This window comes from Rhopalosiphum padi, chromosome 3 (genome assembly GCF_020882245.1).
Source record: "Rhopalosiphum padi isolate XX-2018 chromosome 3, ASM2088224v1, whole genome shotgun sequence".
NCBI classification, from domain to species: Eukaryota; Metazoa; Arthropoda; class Insecta; order Hemiptera; family Aphididae; genus Rhopalosiphum; species Rhopalosiphum padi.
This window is the reverse complement of record NC_083599.1, coordinates 14,336,393-14,356,097: the sequence shown is the minus strand read 5'-3', so window position 1 is coordinate 14,356,097 and position 19,705 is coordinate 14,336,393. Positions and strand designations below refer to the sequence as shown.

At 28.9% G+C, this 19,705-nt stretch overlaps 1 protein-coding gene across 3 annotated transcripts in view; it reads right to left on the bottom strand.

The window, feature by feature from the left end:
• Positions 1-19,705, bottom strand: part of LOC132927829 (lysine-specific demethylase 3A-like) — a 66,495-nt gene that overhangs the window by 14,783 nt on the left and 32,007 nt on the right. For 2 of the 3 annotated variants that reach the window (XM_060992418.1, XM_060992419.1), the window contains exons 2-4: positions 12,694-13,669; positions 3,365-3,669; positions 1,258-1,522 (exon numbers count right to left, since the gene is read on the bottom strand). In XM_060992418.1, the coding sequence (XP_060848401.1) occupies positions 1,258-1,522; positions 3,365-3,669; positions 12,694-13,530 (1,407 nt within the window). In that variant the 5' untranslated portion in view covers positions 13,531-13,669. The remainder of the gene's footprint in view (positions 1-1,257; positions 1,523-3,364; positions 3,670-12,693; positions 13,670-19,705) is intronic. The other variant, XM_060992420.1, reaches the window with a different exon arrangement.

Genomic DNA, 19,705 nt, shown 5'->3' with positions numbered 1-19,705 from the left:
TTTTAAAGTTGTAATGTAATGCTAGGTCGATCGTATTCCAAGTATCTTAAAAGTCTTTTGACCTAAGTGTTTAAAGTTTGAATAAAGTATACAACGAGAATAATTATTTTCATAACGTTATTTTGATTACATTAGTTGAAACCACCACAAAAGCTCGCCTCGGGTGCGTATTCTGCTAATAGATATCAGTATAATATTTCAGTATGTTACAATAACACTAAAATATAAAATACCAGTTTGCTTAGAATAATAGAAAAATATGGTATCTAAAAAATAACGTAAACCCCTTTTTTTTTAATTTATTTTTTAGAAAAGTGATAAAATAAGATAGTACATAGATTTGTGCGATACAAACGCACGGAAAAGTATGTAACAAATTTACAGATTAAATTATATAAAGTGTTTTATTAAAGAGTATTATGACATTTGAACGATTAGGTTTTTGGTTTTATTATAGGGGGGTACCTATATTAAGCGTAAGTATTTGGTGAGTATTTAAGTGGGTGTGGTCAGGTCAGGTCATGTGTTGTCTTCGTCTCACAAAAGTACAACATTTTTATGATCAACAGTTCCAATTTTATGTAATAAGCTAATAACCATTAATAATAGAGAGAATTGACCTATTATAAAATTTAAAGGTAAAAACATTATCTGTGTTTTTCCATGAGGTTATTACACAAAATTGGAACTGATGAACACTAATGTGCTATTTTGTAAGTAAGTACCTCTTAAATAGAAGCAAACACAAATAACTAATATAATATATATAAATTTTATTTGTTTTAACCTTTCATATTAACAACTTATAATTTTCATAATTTATACTACCCAACTTAAAACAGTATGCGATAGTCGATGACGCATATTATTTTCCTTACATAGAAATATAAACAATCGACATTTTTTTTATTAGCAAAAATTGTTTTTACACTAATATTTTTCCATATATTTTCATGTTTACGTTGTTATAGTATTTATTAAGACACTGTGCACTGGTGGATGAAAAGTATAAATTAATATTTTATTGCTATTGTTTAATTCTACTAAGTCTGAAGTAAAACAAGAAAAAAAAGAAATAATAGAAAATATAGGTATAGGTTTTTGCATTTTGAATAAAGCTATTGTATAATATTGGTATTAAAAACAATCTTCAGGGAATTAATATAGTGTTGCAAAAGTATAACAATATACTTAAACTGTAAAGAAATTATATGAAAAAAATAAACAAACTGAAAATAATTAATCGAAAACTCTTACCCTTTGTTGCTGAGCAAGTTTCAGGCTCTCCTCGAAATGCTGATGGACAGCTGCCTCGGCTTGTTGCTTTTCGCTATGTTCGCGATTGCCTCTCTGGTGACGGTTTATCATCCGTTCGATTTCCACCTGCCCATACTCGTTATTTGAACCGTTCTCGATGGGAACACCTCCGCCCCTATTTTTGCCACTCCCAGAAGAGCCTTGCGCGTACTGCGGCTGTTTGGCTCTTTTCATTTCTTTGTAAACGTCCTTTTCTACATTTCCTCTGCGAAGAAAAGAAAAAAACGATACATGATAGACAACACAATATACTCGTGCAGACAAGCTCGTTATACGAAAATCTGAGCAGGTTATAGCGCGTTTTTTTTTTTACGTCGTATACGTGCGATATATTTTATTTGATATAGTATTATAGAGACGACAATTATTATACCTGACAATAGTTATGTAGCGTGATATTATAATATATTTGATATATTTGTCATGTGTACACTTCAGTGTTTGCAAACTTCTCTTCGTAAACCGATTCACGTTCGTCAACTTTACAAAATATAAACTCGATCAACCCGTCGTCGTAGATCGTTTTATTTCATGATCGAGTTATAGGTTTATAGGTATTTTATTTTATTTTAGATTCTGAGCGGAGTAATGAATGTATTGATTTTACATAATGTGTATTTTTTTTTAGTTTTATTTCTATAAATTTCTCGATGAGACAAATTTTAATGATCAAAAAAAGCTTTAAAATTTAATTCAAGATCCTATTTTGTAGTTTAATAAAAATAAGTAAAAATATATAGGCACAGTTCATGTTTTTATAAGCATATGAAATTTGAAAAAATGTGTTAAAATCATGAAAATTTGCATTTTTTATAGCTATAATAAGATTTGAAAAATTCCTCATAACTATCTAGTTCTTATATTAAAACAAAAAAAATGTAAAGGGCATTTGTCTATTTATAGATATTTGAATTCAAATTTAAACAAAATTTTATACTTGAGCAATAAATAAAGATGTTCATTAATTTGTTATATAATTCACTAACATTATTATCGGGAACTTAAAACTTATATTATTATAATTATTAATTATATTATGAATGGTTCAAAACATGAAAATTAATTTAATTCATAGATAATAACTTAATATTAGTAATTAAATAAATTACTGTAATAATTACATCAAAAACATACTACGAAAACAAATATACTTAGTGATAGGCTGACAGACTGTATCCGCTTATAATTTCGCATTCAATGATATTCAACACATCCATTACAGTAACCCTCCACTCGGTACCTACTTTACATCAGAGTGGTACTCACTTACCCACCTTTTTTAAAACTGCTAACTGTCGATTTTGTATTTATTTTTCTACTATAAGAATTTAGAACACAGCAAAATATTATTATTGCATACGATTACTAAAAAACTGAAACGACGGTTCCCCTACTAATTACATCACAAAACAATGATAACAATATCATGATTAACATATTAGTCGAAACGTTTTGAAATAAGTTTTACGCCGCTCGCATTCATTAAAAATGTCTTTAAAACAATGGTCTGTCTTATTACTCTATTCGTTAAAAAAAAATTAGTTTAAAGTAAAAATATAGAGAAAAATAGTAACTTAATTAAGTTAAGTTTTATTTAATTACTACACGTGCCACATACATAGTGAATGTGAAACTTTAAAAAATTTTTTAATAATTTAATACTTTGTTAAAAATGTACTTTATCTTTATCCCTTTTAATTGTTACACACTAACTGTAATGGTTTAGGAAATTATTAGAAACATTAGACATTAGTAATAACTAAATTATTATTATTGTGTGCAAGGAATATTTGATTATAAATTTATAAATAACCAATATTTAACATATTTGAAATCATAAGATACCTACACAATGTGATTAAAAAAAAAAAGAAGAAAAAACTTACATAATCCTATTTTATAGATATGTCAAATGAATACACACGATTTCAAGTTAACGTATTATTTGACTAATTAATATAATAAATTGATTAAAAAACTAACAAATTAGTTAATGCTCACGTTTGAAAACAATATTATTATAATATATTATACGTGTATGTTGTACCTGCTGTTTGGTTTGTGCTGTTCGTTGGGGCGATGATGGTGGTAATAGTTGTTGGCTGCTGCAGAATTATTGTTGGCGTTCGCCGCGGCAACTGTCGGTGGTTTCCACAGCATTCCGGCTGCGCCCAGTGCTGGCTGCATCGCAGAAGGCGTTGGCGTCTGAGGTGGCATCGGTGGCGGTGGCCCAACGGACGGCGGTGGAAAAGGCTGATAGGGCAACATCATCTGTGGCATTTGCGCCGTGTTCGACATGAATAGACTCTGGTGCTGAACGCTGTCCACGTGTCTTATGGGACCGTTCGGCGACTGAAAAACACGACATAGCAAATAAGTATAAAAATAAAAACGACAACACAATATTTTAACACTATTAAATAATTATTGAATTATTTTATATATATTCATGCGGCGGCAACAGTACCCCGGGTGCACCCAATAAGATAAGTACGTAATATTCAATTTCGTTTTGGCGACAAGTTAACGATATAAAATGGCTAAGATCGTGACGATTATTATCGGATTTTATCAACGAGAGCGCGCGCATGGTAACATAAACTATGTAATGTTCAATATACGTGCAACATACATATTATATTAATAAAAAATAAATTTCAATAGAATGAAATAAAACAGAATTTATATATCGTGAAAGCTTTTCGAGAGTTAATAACAGATTCGCACAAAAACGATACATTTTAAAAAAAAGTTGAAATTTAGATTGTGCTACCACTGACGAGAAAGTTGATATTTTATTTTGTTTTTTTAACTATTTTACTGTGGGTGTACCCGGGGCATAATATATAGCTTATAAAATCAAACGCGAGTGGACAACGATTATTCAAATAACTGCTGTTTGATTATCGTTGGCAGTCTCATGATTGAGACATGCTTATAAGTGTAGTAAGATGAATAATTATTGTGATGCAAATAGATGCAAGTAAAAATGTACGTTGTGTAACCCAAACCCAATGTGTTTCAGTTGGTAGCTAAAACCGTGCAAAAAAAATTCAATTGTCTTAAAATATTTTAACAACATAATACGCATGCATTATTAACAAATCTATATATAAATATATATATAGAAAATGTATTTAAAACTAATCATATTATGTTATTTATAGAAATCTTTTTGTCATTCGTGTAGCGGAGTAATACTGTAATATCTTGTAATTGTAAACGCAGACAATCTATCAAATGTTATAAATATACCTAACGGTTACCTACACATTTCTTCTACATAGGAACAGTTCAGTTGATAAACTGTATTATTAGTTTCTAATTAATATCTATTATATTATATTTATTACATATAATATAACACACGGGATTTACGCCAAATGTGGATAATTCGAAACCGTATTCAAAATAACCTTCATATAGGTACGCCGAATTCCAATAATAATATGTTTACTTATGAAGTTATAAAGTTCAATATTATTAGTTTCACTGGTCGCCAATGACGAGAAACAGAATATTTTAATGAATTACAAATTGACGAACTTTTTTATTTTTAAAATCCTCATTATTTAATGAAAAATACATTTTTGATAAATGGCATATATTCAAATTTGGTGGTGATCACCTAGGCATTTCCCCATTGTAGATCAACTGCTGCACGAATTTCGTTAATTTTTTCAAAAATTTAAATAATTTAGGAAAACAAACACGCACTCTATATTATGTTATTTTAAAAGTCTTATAAATAAATTTATACCATACCATCTATTATACTGTCTCTACAATCAAGTGCGATCGGGTAATCTTTGAATTTGGTAATAATATGGATTAGATCGGACATAGACTTTGGACACTGTATAGTCAGATTGGGATAGAAAGAAGACTATGATTATACGCGAAAAACATATTTCACATACATATATTTACTGATTAAGTTACTGACATGGTGAAAATAATGAAACGTTTTAAAATAGTATGTTTCATTCAATTTTCAAAACGCTACCAGTAACACAATAATATAACACGTTACCCATCTACTTATACATGGCACGTAACGCGTAATTTAATATTAGGACGATGATGATCGTACATCACAGCTGTCTATACACAAACACACACACACAACACCCATATTATGCTGAAACGTAATATTGACGCAATTATTATGTTTTAAAATAATATACATAGACGTGACGTGCGATAAAATATTGCCCTATCCGACTGACTGTTTTTAAGTACTATTATTGTAGAGGGTTGTGCTCGGGTCCCACACTCCACCGCGCTGACTTATCGCGTCACTGGCGAGATAGGTACCTATTCGTATTTCCATTTATGACCCGACGAGAGAGTTTATGACAACCCGGCGAGGTATATATTTGTTTATTATTATCATCATCATCATCATCATCATTATTAACCGTGTATATGGGTGCTATTATTATTTTTTCCACCAAAACAAACATCAATAATAACAAGTTTAAAAAAATATAACATACAATAGGTACCCACTCGGCGCGGTTTATTGTAGCTTGAACATATAATAATAATAATAATAATAATAATAATAATAATAATACAATGTACATCTTTAGAACACTTCCCGAAAGTGTCGACGAACGTGTTACTCTTATGAACTTTCAACGCACGTATAACGTAGGTACATATTACGACAACTACCGGGTTATGTTGCATTATTATGCCATGAGCTTTGATCGAATTTGAGATATATTTTTCTCGTCTACCTAAAAGCCGATTTATATTATAATATTTCGAAAAATGCGCGTTTCTCGCCAGAATTGGTTTTACTACGACTGAACGATAAAATAAAAAGCGTCGATAGAGAATATTTATTAGATATTCTCCATCTAAACTTTTAAAGGAATAACGGCGGCGTTTAATAACTATATACTAATAAAAATATAAACTGTAAAACGCGTATGGACCTAAAACTAATAACAATATAGTTTACTTCCAAATATTTAGTAAATATAATGTTTAAAGATAATAATTATATATGCGTATATATAAAGTATTATTTATTCATTTTTATTTTCCCGTTTATAGCGGATATAAAGTCAAGCAAATATTTGAAATCAATAAAAATAAGAAATACTCGTAAAATAAATATTTCTTATTCACATCTGTATAACGTTACATACCAATATAATAAAATATAATATGATAATCTGCTGACAATTACCTATTATTTGTTGAACAGCCAAAGATTTATAGGGTTTAAGTCCGTTTAATTAGCGTTTATTTTTTTGTTATCTATTTGGTAGTATTTATACTGTAAGAATGAAAACTATTGAAAAGTAAACAGTTGATTTGACATCGTGGCTCATAGAGCAATCAAATTATGTTTAAAACGAAAAAAAAATCTTTCTATTAATTGTATTCCGTCCAAGTTCCATTAAATCGCATTTTATTTATGTGTACATATAAAATGTTATATATAAATGTAGTGCTAACTCTACTCCGGATTAAGGCGACGAAATAAAAATGACAAATTGAGACATTTCTGCTTAATAAAAGAGGCCATTAAATATAAAATTATATAATATCGAATTTTCGACATTCGGTTTATCACGAACTTAGTGAATTAAAATCAAACCAGAAGATTAAATTATTATTTATTACTATACAAATAAAAGTAATCTTATTTATACTTTTTTTTTTTACATGGATATTTGTTAACTAAAAGCAATAATAAGTTAACAAATATATAATTTAGTACGTCTTTATTAATGAGAATACAAAAAAAGTCTCATAAAAGCCTCAAAAGTTTAGTAATAATTTGTAGCATTTTATGCACAGAAACCATTAATTATCTTTAACAAGGAGAAGAAATATTAATTTTATACCTTTTGGGGAAAGCTTTGACGACAATTTAATTATTTTTAAATTTTGCCTTTGTACTATAGAATTTCCAAAATATTATATTTCAACAATGAAACTAAAATTTAAGTATCTTTTGCTAACATAAACTTATACTTTAATAATCATTTATTTTCATCTTGTATTTTTAAGTGTATGATTTCATAATATTTATTTATTATTAATTTTAGATTACAAATACGTTACTTATAAGTTATTGTAACATTAATTGAAATATACGTATGTATTTAATGGATGCAAATTATATTTTTTACTTTTTATAATGTTTATTATAAATACCAGCACATTAAAAATAAAACCGAATACCTCTTACAAAAAGAATTTAAAATATGAGCAATTTATTAATTATATTATACATATATTTTTTGATAAGGTATTTTATAAATTATTTCATTGATGTACAATGCTGCACAAAACCCCTTATGGTTATAGTTTAAAAGAAGTTTTTATTCCACGATTACAACCCCTGCAGTACAACTCAACAAACTAACCTGACTCTCAAACTGGTAAAAACTTCTTAATTTAAAAACAAACTTTAATAAACTATATATATTATTTTTGAAAACAGTAACTATTTCAAATAGGTATCAAGTTTATTGCTTTATAACAAAATATTATTCTTTGTATTTTACTATGAACTTTGCAATCAAACGAGAATACATTTGTTGAACTCACATAATAGATTTATCACTAAAAAAATATTATTATTAAAATGTACATATTGATTAATTAAAACCACCGAGACAAATTAGAGAGGCAGTAACACACAGTAACCATTTACCAAATAAATAAATAAAACAAGTAAATAATATACAGGGCGATTCAAGATTTATTCTGCAGCCATTTTATCATATAAATTTAAAATATTCATAATAGAAAAACAATCTTAATACGGAAGTTTTTTATTTAGAAATACCAAAAATGATTAGTAATTTTTATATTTTTTTTACAATATTTTAGAGAGAGGTGGAGTTTTAGGGGTTAACTAAAGAAATTTAAATGGGAACCTATACTTTTTACAATTTTACAATTTTACAATTCTAATGTAAATAATTGTTTTTAATATTTCAATATTGTTATAACACATACAAATCGAAATTCGGACGAATATAATATAAGTTATAAGTATTTAAAGTATATTAGGTGATCGGAGTAGTAGACCAACATAAAACAGGAAATCACCGCTCGCGTACCATAACACTCCGCTCATCAAAACCTTAAATATTTATCTCATAAATTATTCGTTTGAATATCGATTTTATGTATCCAAAATAGGTACTCCAAAAAAAAATTCTTCACATTAGGATTACAAAAAATAGTATAGGTTACCAATTTAATTTCACAAATTAACCCCAAAATTCCCACCCTAAATATTGTAAAAAATATAAAAATTACTATCATTATCAATTATTCTAAATAAAAAAAACTTTCGTACTAAAATCTTTTCTCTTATGAATATTTATGTGATAAAATGACTGTAACATAAATTATAAATCATTCTGTATATAAATATATTTATTTTTATAAATTAGTTAGGTATTATGTTTCATAATAGCAGTTATAAACTAAAACTTAAATACTGGACTTAGGACGTTCGATAAACGGAACAGAACTATAAATATTATAAAACATACCTACATGTAATATTATTATCGTTTGTAAATAGTTAAATTAATACTTTAAGCCGTGGTTTCATTATTTATTGACCTACAAATTAAAAAAACAGTTGGTTTCATTTTTAAAAGAAACACATTTTTTTCGTTTAAAATTATCAAAAACATGATTTTTAAAATTAAACCTAAAATATGTATAAAAAAAGAAAGAACAAAATAAACTTATTTCTTAAAAATAATTTTATGTTAATTTATTGTCAAACAACGTACATAAATTATACATGCATGTATCATCAGAGAAACGTGTATTTATTAATTATTTATTAAGTGCTAAAATAATAATTTTTAAAACAATCAATAATATAATGAAATTACATTTTCCTATATGTTATTTTAGTTGCACTAATGTTTAAATGGAAAACTGAAGGTAATGATACTATTTTAAATAGGAAATTACAACAAACAAACAAGCCTCGTTGAAATTTTCTCGTAAAATGAAAAAAATAATAATACTGGCACAAAGGAGGAATGCATCCGAGCATTTTAATTATTTTTAGTCATAATAATGTTATTTAAAATACAAAATTCATAAGGACGTATTTCAGAAGTTATGTCCTTTTTTTATTAAACACGTATATACTTATTGTCGTATACATGAAGACGACGCGCGGTGGTCGGATATTATCTGGTCGAAACAAACGAGAATAAAATAAACCATTAAACCCGCTAAAAATGATGAATCTATTGCTTACAGAACAAAAGTATATAAAACACATAAATAAATACGTTATATATATATGTAGGTATATATATACACATACACGAACATAGAGAGGTCGTTTGCGTGTTACAAAAGGGATATCATGTGGGGCAAAAAGCCTTTTGACTAATGAGCTGCAGTTGTCATCACATGGGTATCTTATATTATCTACTTAAATGTAATATATGTACGCATCAATGGGGTACAGCGTTTAAAGCAAATTACCAACCGTGGTACATAACATAACTATTTAAACGTTTATGTAATATAATATATTAGAGTTTCGAGGTATTTGGTATTAACATTGTTTTCGTCCCGCAACCGTAAAGTACATAGAATGTAATAATAATACTTGGTAACCGCCGGTTGGTATATGTACTTAATTTAAAAATTCTATTTTTAAGATCAATATTTTTCTGTGTCGTATCTTGGTTTATTGATAAATTATTACATATAGGAAAGTCTAGTACGCAGTGTATTTATAGAAAAAGGGAAAATACTTGCAAATAAAAATGTGGAATTATTGTGTTTTATTTTATTATTATCGTGTGTCACAATTATCGGCTAAAGTCCACGTGGTCAACCGTGTCAAATGTGTCAAATCTACAAACAGTACAAACCGATTTACAAACGTTCTTAATATAAAATATTGTTAAAACTTAATTGTAACGAATTTATCACCGTAATATTTCAAATAATGGTATTGCATCTTAGTTTTCACAACGAAAATACACTTATTGTTATCGTAAAAACAAATAACGTGTGAACAAAATGTCCAACAGTCATAAATTATGATTGAAAATAAAGATAGCTTTAGAAAATTGTCTAATTTTTTTTTTTAAATTTATTCGCATGTAATTATATGTGCTATATGTGCTATAATTAATTGTAAAGAACGATTAATTATTATTATTATTTACTTTAGTTTGAAACTTTGTTACGATACATAAAAAATGTCTGAGCAAGACTGACGGTCGCCTGGTGGCGGTGCGATAACAAACGAGTACCATTATTAATTTTATTGAAGAAAACGTCTCATACGAAACCACTGTTATTACATACAATGTTCTGTAGTGATAAAAAAAAATATATATATACCAATTATAAATCGATAATGAAAAAAAAATTCTATTACGTAGCTGGATGTACACAATCAGCTTCTATAGGTCAACTATACAAAGTGTTTTGTGAGGCAAAAAAGAATGGAATGTGTTTCTTCTTTTCGAGATTATACTGTGCGTTCGTAATAATTCGTATAAGACGTATATTGAATATATTACTACTTGTGCGAGACAAAAGTCGCCTGTATAGAAAAATAACGAACTTAGAAACGACTGCAGTGACGTCAAAGTTTTCCGTCGACTAAAATAACAATATATATCAATAATTTATATCGTACAACATTATACTAAGTAGCACACCACTTATGTGCAAAGAAAATCATATAAAATTTAATTTAATTGGCTTGTTGTTTAGAAAATGTTTTATCATCATTAAGTGTTACGCGTCTTATTATTTCAAGAAAAAATATAATATCACAAAAGCGGAGCGCATAGAATACATTAGGTACATTATTGGTTATGTTTTCCTCGTTTAATTTAACATCAAAATCCATAAATATAATAATAAGTACCTACCTACCTATCTAATCTATCTATTTTAAAAAAAAACTAGCCACAAAAATCGAAACTGCAGTGGATGCTACATGGGTTGAGCGTGTGCGGAATGTGTCAAATTTACAACTAATTCCTACCAGTGCGACGTCCTTTTAATGATCACAACTGCGATAAGTATAATAAAATTGAAAGTACAACTATCCAAAATTGCCTTGCCTATAGGCCAAATATTTATGGCCGATACCGATGCCTCCACTCTGGATTGTGTTTTCGTGTCACCCGTCGACACTTTTTTCTGTCAGCGAAATTCGGTACACATATTATGTATATATATATAATGATTATTATACCTAATCATGCATTATTACTATGAAATATGTACCTACAAGTTTTTACAGAAAAAAAATTAATTTGTAAGGTATTATGGGTTAAAATTTGTCGCAAACTTTTTTAAATATTAACTATGCTATTATCGTATACAATTTTTAAAAAAAATGTTTGACAATTTACTTTATTTGCATAATATTTTGTGTGTAATAATTAATAATAATAATTACATAATTAGCTTTACTTGTGTGAATTCCAATAAAACGTTATGATTGTTAATATTCCAAGTTCAAATAACAAAAAAAAAAAATACATCGACAGCATTATTGTAGCGGATGTGTCAATACACTGTATCATATCTCAAATTCATAAATCATACTCAATGACAGTTCACGTTTGTATGATTCATTTTTGAACCGTTTCGAAACAATCAAAACGGGCTTAATTCATTTAAGCTACTTATAAAGTGCAAGTATTTAGATTTTCATACTAATTTAACATTTCAAAACTGTTTGTAATCGCTTACGTGACATTAAGCTATTTTGACGGTTTTACATAGAACATTGATGTAGTAAAATATGTAAATGTATTCGTTTATTTCTATTATTAGGTATAATTTATTAATTACTATTAATATACGAAATCTACTATGTATAATTTTACGCAAATACCGAAATGATTTGTAACTTTATATAATATTATATGGACTCCTGACCCAGAACATCATAATGCAGCACTATGACACTTTACAACATTGTCAACACCCTTAATTTGCAGTTTTGAAATTACGTTTAAAAAAAAATTGTTTTTCACTGGCAATTTTTTTTTAAACTTTTAAATTTAAAAAAACTTATTATCAAAATGTAGCTTTCAAATACATAAAACAAATTGTCCTCTTCCGATTATCGTCGATTTGTGCATACGCGCGTGACATTCTAATAGGTTACGGGTTTTAATGCACCTTTTCGGTGCATTTGATTAAAACCAAATGACATCCCTATACTTATATAGTATATATAATATAATATACGATAGGGGTCATGCGACAACAAAAAAACAAACAAGCACCAATCACACCATCACACCAGCACTCAAACGCGCAAGCGCAAACACAAACACAAACACACAAATACACAAACGCACAAACGCACACACGTACCTGCAGCATGTGAGGGTCCCTCCAGACGGGTATGTTGTTGAACGGAGACGGCGGCGTTTGATGTTGTTCGTTGGACGGCGACGCGGCGGCCGCGTGGTCTTCAGAACCGCTGAACGCGCTCGAATGCGATCCGGATCGTTCGTCGCCCGAGTTGAGCGTGCGCGACGAACTGAGACCCGAGTCAGACCTGTCGGCGGTGGCCTCGGCGTACGGCGCGGCCACAGCAGCCATGGCGTGCAGCACATTGTTGGACAAGGGCTGTGGAAGCTTCGGCGGAAACGCCGTGGAGTTGACGACAACAGCGGTTGTGGTAACCGTAGTAGTGATGGCCACGGCGGTGGCAGAATTGACGGTTGTGACGGGCGCGACGGCGGAGCTACTGGCCGCTGCGGACGGATACTGATGATGGCGGTTGCGGTATTGTTGATATTTTTGCAGTTGGTGCTGGTGCTGCTGTTGTTGCTGTTGTTGATGTTGTTGTTGTTGTTGTTGCTGCTGCTGTTGTTGTTGCTGCTGCATTTGATGATGGCGTAACTGATTATGTCGTTGTTGCTGTTGCTGCTGCTGTTGATGATGGTTTAGTTGTTGCGGATGGCGTTGTTGTTGATTCTGTTGCTGATACATTTGTAGCTGTTGTTGCTGCATGTGTTGTTGTTGTTGCTGCTGCTGCTGCTGCTGCTGCTGCATGTGATGTTGTTGTTGTAGCTGTTGCTGTTGGAAATGGTGTAACGGGGGCGGCGGCGGAGGCGGTATCCTTTTGGCTTTGTCGCCGTTAGCGGTGGCGTCGTCTTGGCCACCACCGATCGCGCTCCGAGTACCGTCCAAATCTTCGTCCATGTAACGCGTTGGTGCCCAGTGCACCTTCCCATAAGCATTATCGACGGGACCTACCCACGCCAGAGGTTCTCCGTGTCCTGACGTCTTTGCACGATTTTCTACACTTTGCCCTAGCCAAATTTGCCGATGGCACGACGCACTGCGAACAACATCACCACACATCGATATTCAATTACATATGCATTTGTCTCAAAATATTGTAATATTATATATTATATTACAAGTATATGCTATATAAACATGACGCTGAGCTATACGTCTATATTTATATTAAATTTTATAATGATACGCGAAAAGTTGGGTTCTGGTTGGCGATCGAAACGCACACTTTATCTAAGTAGGTACCCGACCTATAACCTCTCCTACCGCGGTAAATTAAATACGTATATTTTAACCGGATAAAAATATAATATCTGTGTCATTCGTTCATAATATATTATCTCGGCTAAAGTATTACGTATAGATTTTTCTTTATATTTTCAAAAAGATTCCGTTAGTTTTTAATTAAAATCCCGTTTCAGCCCTTTTAACAGACTTCAGTCTACCTGCAAAGCCGATGTATGTGTACATACCCGCGTATAAGTTTCTTCCAGAGAGTTATTAACTCTATATTGTAGAACCGAAATAATATACTTAATATATACCTATACACGATTAAACCTTTTAAAGTATTATGTTACACAGCTCATATAGAATTCCTCACATAATACCTACACGATGACGTACGACCATAATATATAGTATATATCGTGATCCCGAAATAATACTAAAATAATAATAATCGTTATTATTATTATTATTATTATTATTATTATTAATTTATTACTATTATTATTATTATTACGTAAGATGTTCCGTCTGTATGCGCTAATACTCCAATGAAAATATTACAAAAACATTTACTTAAATGAATTCCATCCTATCATAAAATGAAATATTTTTTAACTGTTCCCGAGACAAAAACCAACATACAATAAAAATAAATAAATACGATATAACGACTCATCTTTGCACATATCCCTGCATCTGCAAGTCGTTATATAGGTAGGTCATTACAAAATGACATTATATATAATTATATAGAAACACTTTATGCATTAGGGTAGAAGTGTAGGACACTTAAGAGGGTATATATACTATAATAATAAATTATAAAATAATTATTATCTTAAAAACAAATTAAAGAGTAATTATTTTAAACGGCATTGATTGTTTTAAATTTTTTTTATAGAAAGAAATCCTGACAGTCGAAGATCTTTATATACAATTGCACTTATATTACCTTAAATATTAGTTGTGGCGGAAAAGTGCGCTTTGTCTTACTAAATGTAATCGGATTATTTAAAGTATTCATTTTTATTATATATCTAACTACTTTTGTTGTGTTAAAACTATAAAAATAAAACTGTACCGTAATTAGTATGAAATCTCGTTTACTTAAAACAGTTAAGACATTCACAGAAATTATTAAATACATTTTATACATTCAAGTGATATAAGGTCATTACACCATCTGCATTATTATAATGTAGACACGATAACATAATAATACTAAAATATTATGTATATGATAATATTTTATGACGTATACATAAATTGTATATTATACTATAACGTACCTACCTAACCTGCTGTTGTCATTATAATCAATTTGTGTTTAATATTATTATAGATAAAGGTACAAGCAACAGGCGTAGATACAGCTATATTATATATAGTGGTAATATTACCATAAAGTACTAGAAATTATATTTTGTCAGTATATAGTTGAGACTTATAACGAGCGAACACATAAATACAAAGCGAAATGCAATGTCTAAACCAGCTTATGATGATAATGTACGGACCATTGTATAAACCTACACAATGTCTTATTTTAAACAAAAACGTATTCGAATACTGTCTGATTCGGCGTTCAACACGCATTATTGCAGCGTTGACGACATAAATACAAACACAAATTTGTAACTATATCGAAACGTTGATATTATTATGTTATTACTTAATTTAATACACGAAACAGTACGCTGTGTTAATTTCAAACAAACAATATTCATTAAGCCGTTTTTTTAATATTTAAAATAAATGGTAACTGATTCCTAAGCTAACAAATGTACAGTGAAGCGTATAAAGTTTATTAAATGCAAATATATACACCCAATTCAAATTTGAAGTATCTATCTATGCCTACACTAAAAACTTTATTTCCAAAACAGTTAAAAGACTCACAATTAATATAATCGTTTTTATTTTAACTCAAAATTTTTCGTTGGAATGACTAAAGAAAATAACTGGAAATCAACCACCCATAACAACAACTGTATGGACTTTTTAAGAAAGATGTTCAATAAGAAACTTTTGAATTACTTTCACTGCATAAAGAAATGTTTTCCGAACCATATAATAATAAATAACAGTGTCCAAATTTATAACTACCAAATATTTAGGAACAAATTTAATGCAGATGTGACTGACAAATGTACAATATTATATAAGTATGTCATTTGAATGAAAATTTCTTAGATTCATGAATATAACAACTATCACAGTGATAAAATTAATTCAATTAATATGGCAATTAGTTTTTGGCAACTATTATACTACTTAACGATATCAATATTCAATAGTACCTAAGTAAATTATGAAAAATTATAATTTTAAAATACACACCCGCATTTTAGACACCTTCTGCAGATTGCAGGCTGACCACCGGTCTCGGCGAGCATAATCTTCTACTCGACAGCACTGTAAATCAACATATTTATCGAACAGAAAACACGAGAATTCGTCCCTCGACGCAGCATCTCGGTTCAAAAACGTAAACAACGCTGTTATTGTACATAACAAAGAGGTACCTGCGTTTGTTGTATACGAAAAAAAATATCCTGCGGCAACCTGCTCAACCAAATCCTGTACCCTATGAAAACAAGAACTTGTTTTTCAGGGCAAGTATATACAACCTACACGAAATCAGGACGGTGTTTTTCTTCAGCCAAGCCGAGGGTTGTTTACTCAACCACCTGTTCGAATCCCATTGGCCATAGGCATCGTTCTATATCCCCTCGATCGCCCATTTCACAAAGCCAATACGTACTATATATAATAAGTACCAACTCACGACAGTTGTGTGGTATATATATGGTTCTTTTCACTATGTTGCTGGTATGACATAATATATCTATAGTTGTGCGATTATGAGTCAGCAACATACCAAACATTCGTTTTAATGGTTTACACTTGTGTGTATATATATTATATATAGACTTAAAAAATACACCCACGATGATGATTTAATCACGCTAATGATTTATAATGCTGGTTCTGTATAGTAAAAGTAAAATACTTGTATATTCTTCTTCGTATAAAAAATATTTTTCAAAACAAAAAGACGCGATAATTATTTTAGATATATTTAATTAATTGAATGAAAAAAAAAATCAACTATCACATCGGTTTTCAACCACTACAAGATAATTTTCAAATTTAAAAATGAATAAACAATATGCAATGGACCAAAGTTAACTATCTATCAACACATTTTGAAAATAAACTTTAACGTTACAAAATAGGTAATTAATTATATAGTTAATCGGTAGTTTATTTCTATTATATAATGCACGTACTTGTATAGGTGCATATAGCTGATAATACGTTTCTATGTAAGCAAACAACATTTTTTTTAGTTCAGAAATATGATAAAGGTAAAAATGATTGAGATAACCTACCTTAAACGTATTACTTTATTTTATATTATGATTTAATTTATGATGAATTTACTTTAAGCGATAACAGTAATTATAATTATTATTATTATCATTATTTTAATTAATTTTTCTAAGTAATTTATTGGTTTACTACATTATTACACCACTGAAATAATTCTATATTTCAAAAATGTTATTATTGTATAATACATAGTTTCACTTATGATTTGTCGTAGTTATTGTTAAAGATGTTTGTGTTCAAAAAAAGTAAAGAAATATAATGCTATTATATTTTTTCTAAAAAAAACCCATGAATTATTTTTATATTCTCTAAAAATGTGAAAAATATTCAAAAATACGCTTTATTATAAATTATAATTAAGTATACTTAAAAGTAAAAGATAAAAAAAATAATTAGATACCTCAAAATTAAAATTGATAATTATATAATAGAAAATTAAAACAGATCTATTTAATTAATATTAATATTTATTATATTAGGCATTAATCTCGTATTATAAGCTATATGCATATTAGTTTATAGAAACTATAAATATTCCTTAAATCCTTGAAATATTTTTCAAACATACAAAAAGAAAACTTTATTTGTTGAACACAGTGTTTAATGAACCATCTTCATTTTTCATTCCCATCAGATTACAAACGCTCAATGAAGATACCTACGGTAAAAATATAAAAATCCCGACTCTTATTGATTTCATAAAATATATTTAACATCATAACATTTAGGTATTTCATTTTAAATCTTACAACTTATTTTCTCTGCTAGTTAGTTGCCATGACAACACCATTATTGTGTCTGGGAATATCTGCAAAATTAAGATGTTTGTATCGAATGAAGAAAACACATCAAATAAATAAAACTCGATAGACAAAGCCACTAAGTTTAATGATTTTCGATATATGTATCAAACAATCCTCGAGTAACTATTATATTATATATTACAATGATGCTAAAAATGCGCGATATCTTGATGGACTCTTGTAACTCGAGTTAAGTTGAAATAATCTATTAACTCTAAACAGTCTAAACTAAGTATTAGACATCTAGTTTCCACGGAAACATTATATTGTATGTATTGAGTTATCCGAAAGAACGAATCACGTTATCATGATAGTAACTACTGGAAAGTTTATAGGTACCTAACCGTTTATCAAAGTGATATATTGAGGATATTAATTTAAGCACCCCCGTTCTTTTGATAATGAACGCAAATAATATATACATTTAAAGTGTTATTGGTACCAGCCATTGCAAAGTTATAGGTCAACAATTAAAAATCTTTGGAAAAATCTATTAAATTTATTTTTATAGCAAAATTTGCTCACCTAGTGAAAATTGAAAAAAAAACTTAAATACACCATCTCATAAATATGTAAAATAGTTATCAACCATACGGTAAGTATGTGTATCAAAACACACGGACATTTTGGCCACACTAAGACTACAATATTCCTCATAATTATTTAATACATCCATATGGTGGCAAATTAATCAGATACAGGTGTGATGATTGTGCGCCTATCATAATGAAGGTTAAATATGTATCTATACATAAATAAAGTTTAAACGAATTACCATAATCCATAATACACTTCAGAAACTTATTTAAATGCGCTTTCTGTGTTATGAATATAAATCTAAATGAAAAGCATTTGTACGAAACTTAATATCACACTCGTGTAATGTGAAATATTATTGCATTAATAGAATCGAAAATAAACGAGTTATTTAATTGTATATAGAATGGCCATTTTCATCTAAACAATCTTATATACACAAACACATTTTAGAGTTACCATAACACTGCATAAGTATTTCATAATCAACTGATATATTAGTATAATAAATGGACTAAAATCTGACCATTTCACCGTAGGTACCTTTTTGAACGAATTTCTATCGTACAATCATAGCACAAACATCATAAAGACAAACAATATAGCAATGCAAATTATTTGTTTAGATGTTTATAATGGTAATGGAAATATATTACGATTTAGTACATTATAATAATTAATAATACTCTAAAAATGCTATGTACCTACCTAATACCTACACACTCTATCTAAAATTATTTAAAACTCGTTAAACTTAAAGTATGTTAAGAATTTATCGAAGTCATTGCATACAGCAGATAAATAAAATAAAACATTAGTAAATAAAAAAAAAGAAATAGTTTAATAAATATTTATATTTTGATAAAAATGTTTTATAAAAATAAGAAACTTGATTATGACAGTTTTTTTTTTAATATCCAATATTAATTTCAATAATTATTTATATGTTATACACTAAAGTCAAAATACAATATCTAGTGTTGAAATTCGCAAAAATTCAATTTTTCTTACATAGGTTTAAGTGGTCGATACTTGTGTATATAGAAATATAAGAAACTGAGTAGTAACTTGTACTAAAATTATTATAAAATAAGTACGTACTGTTAAAG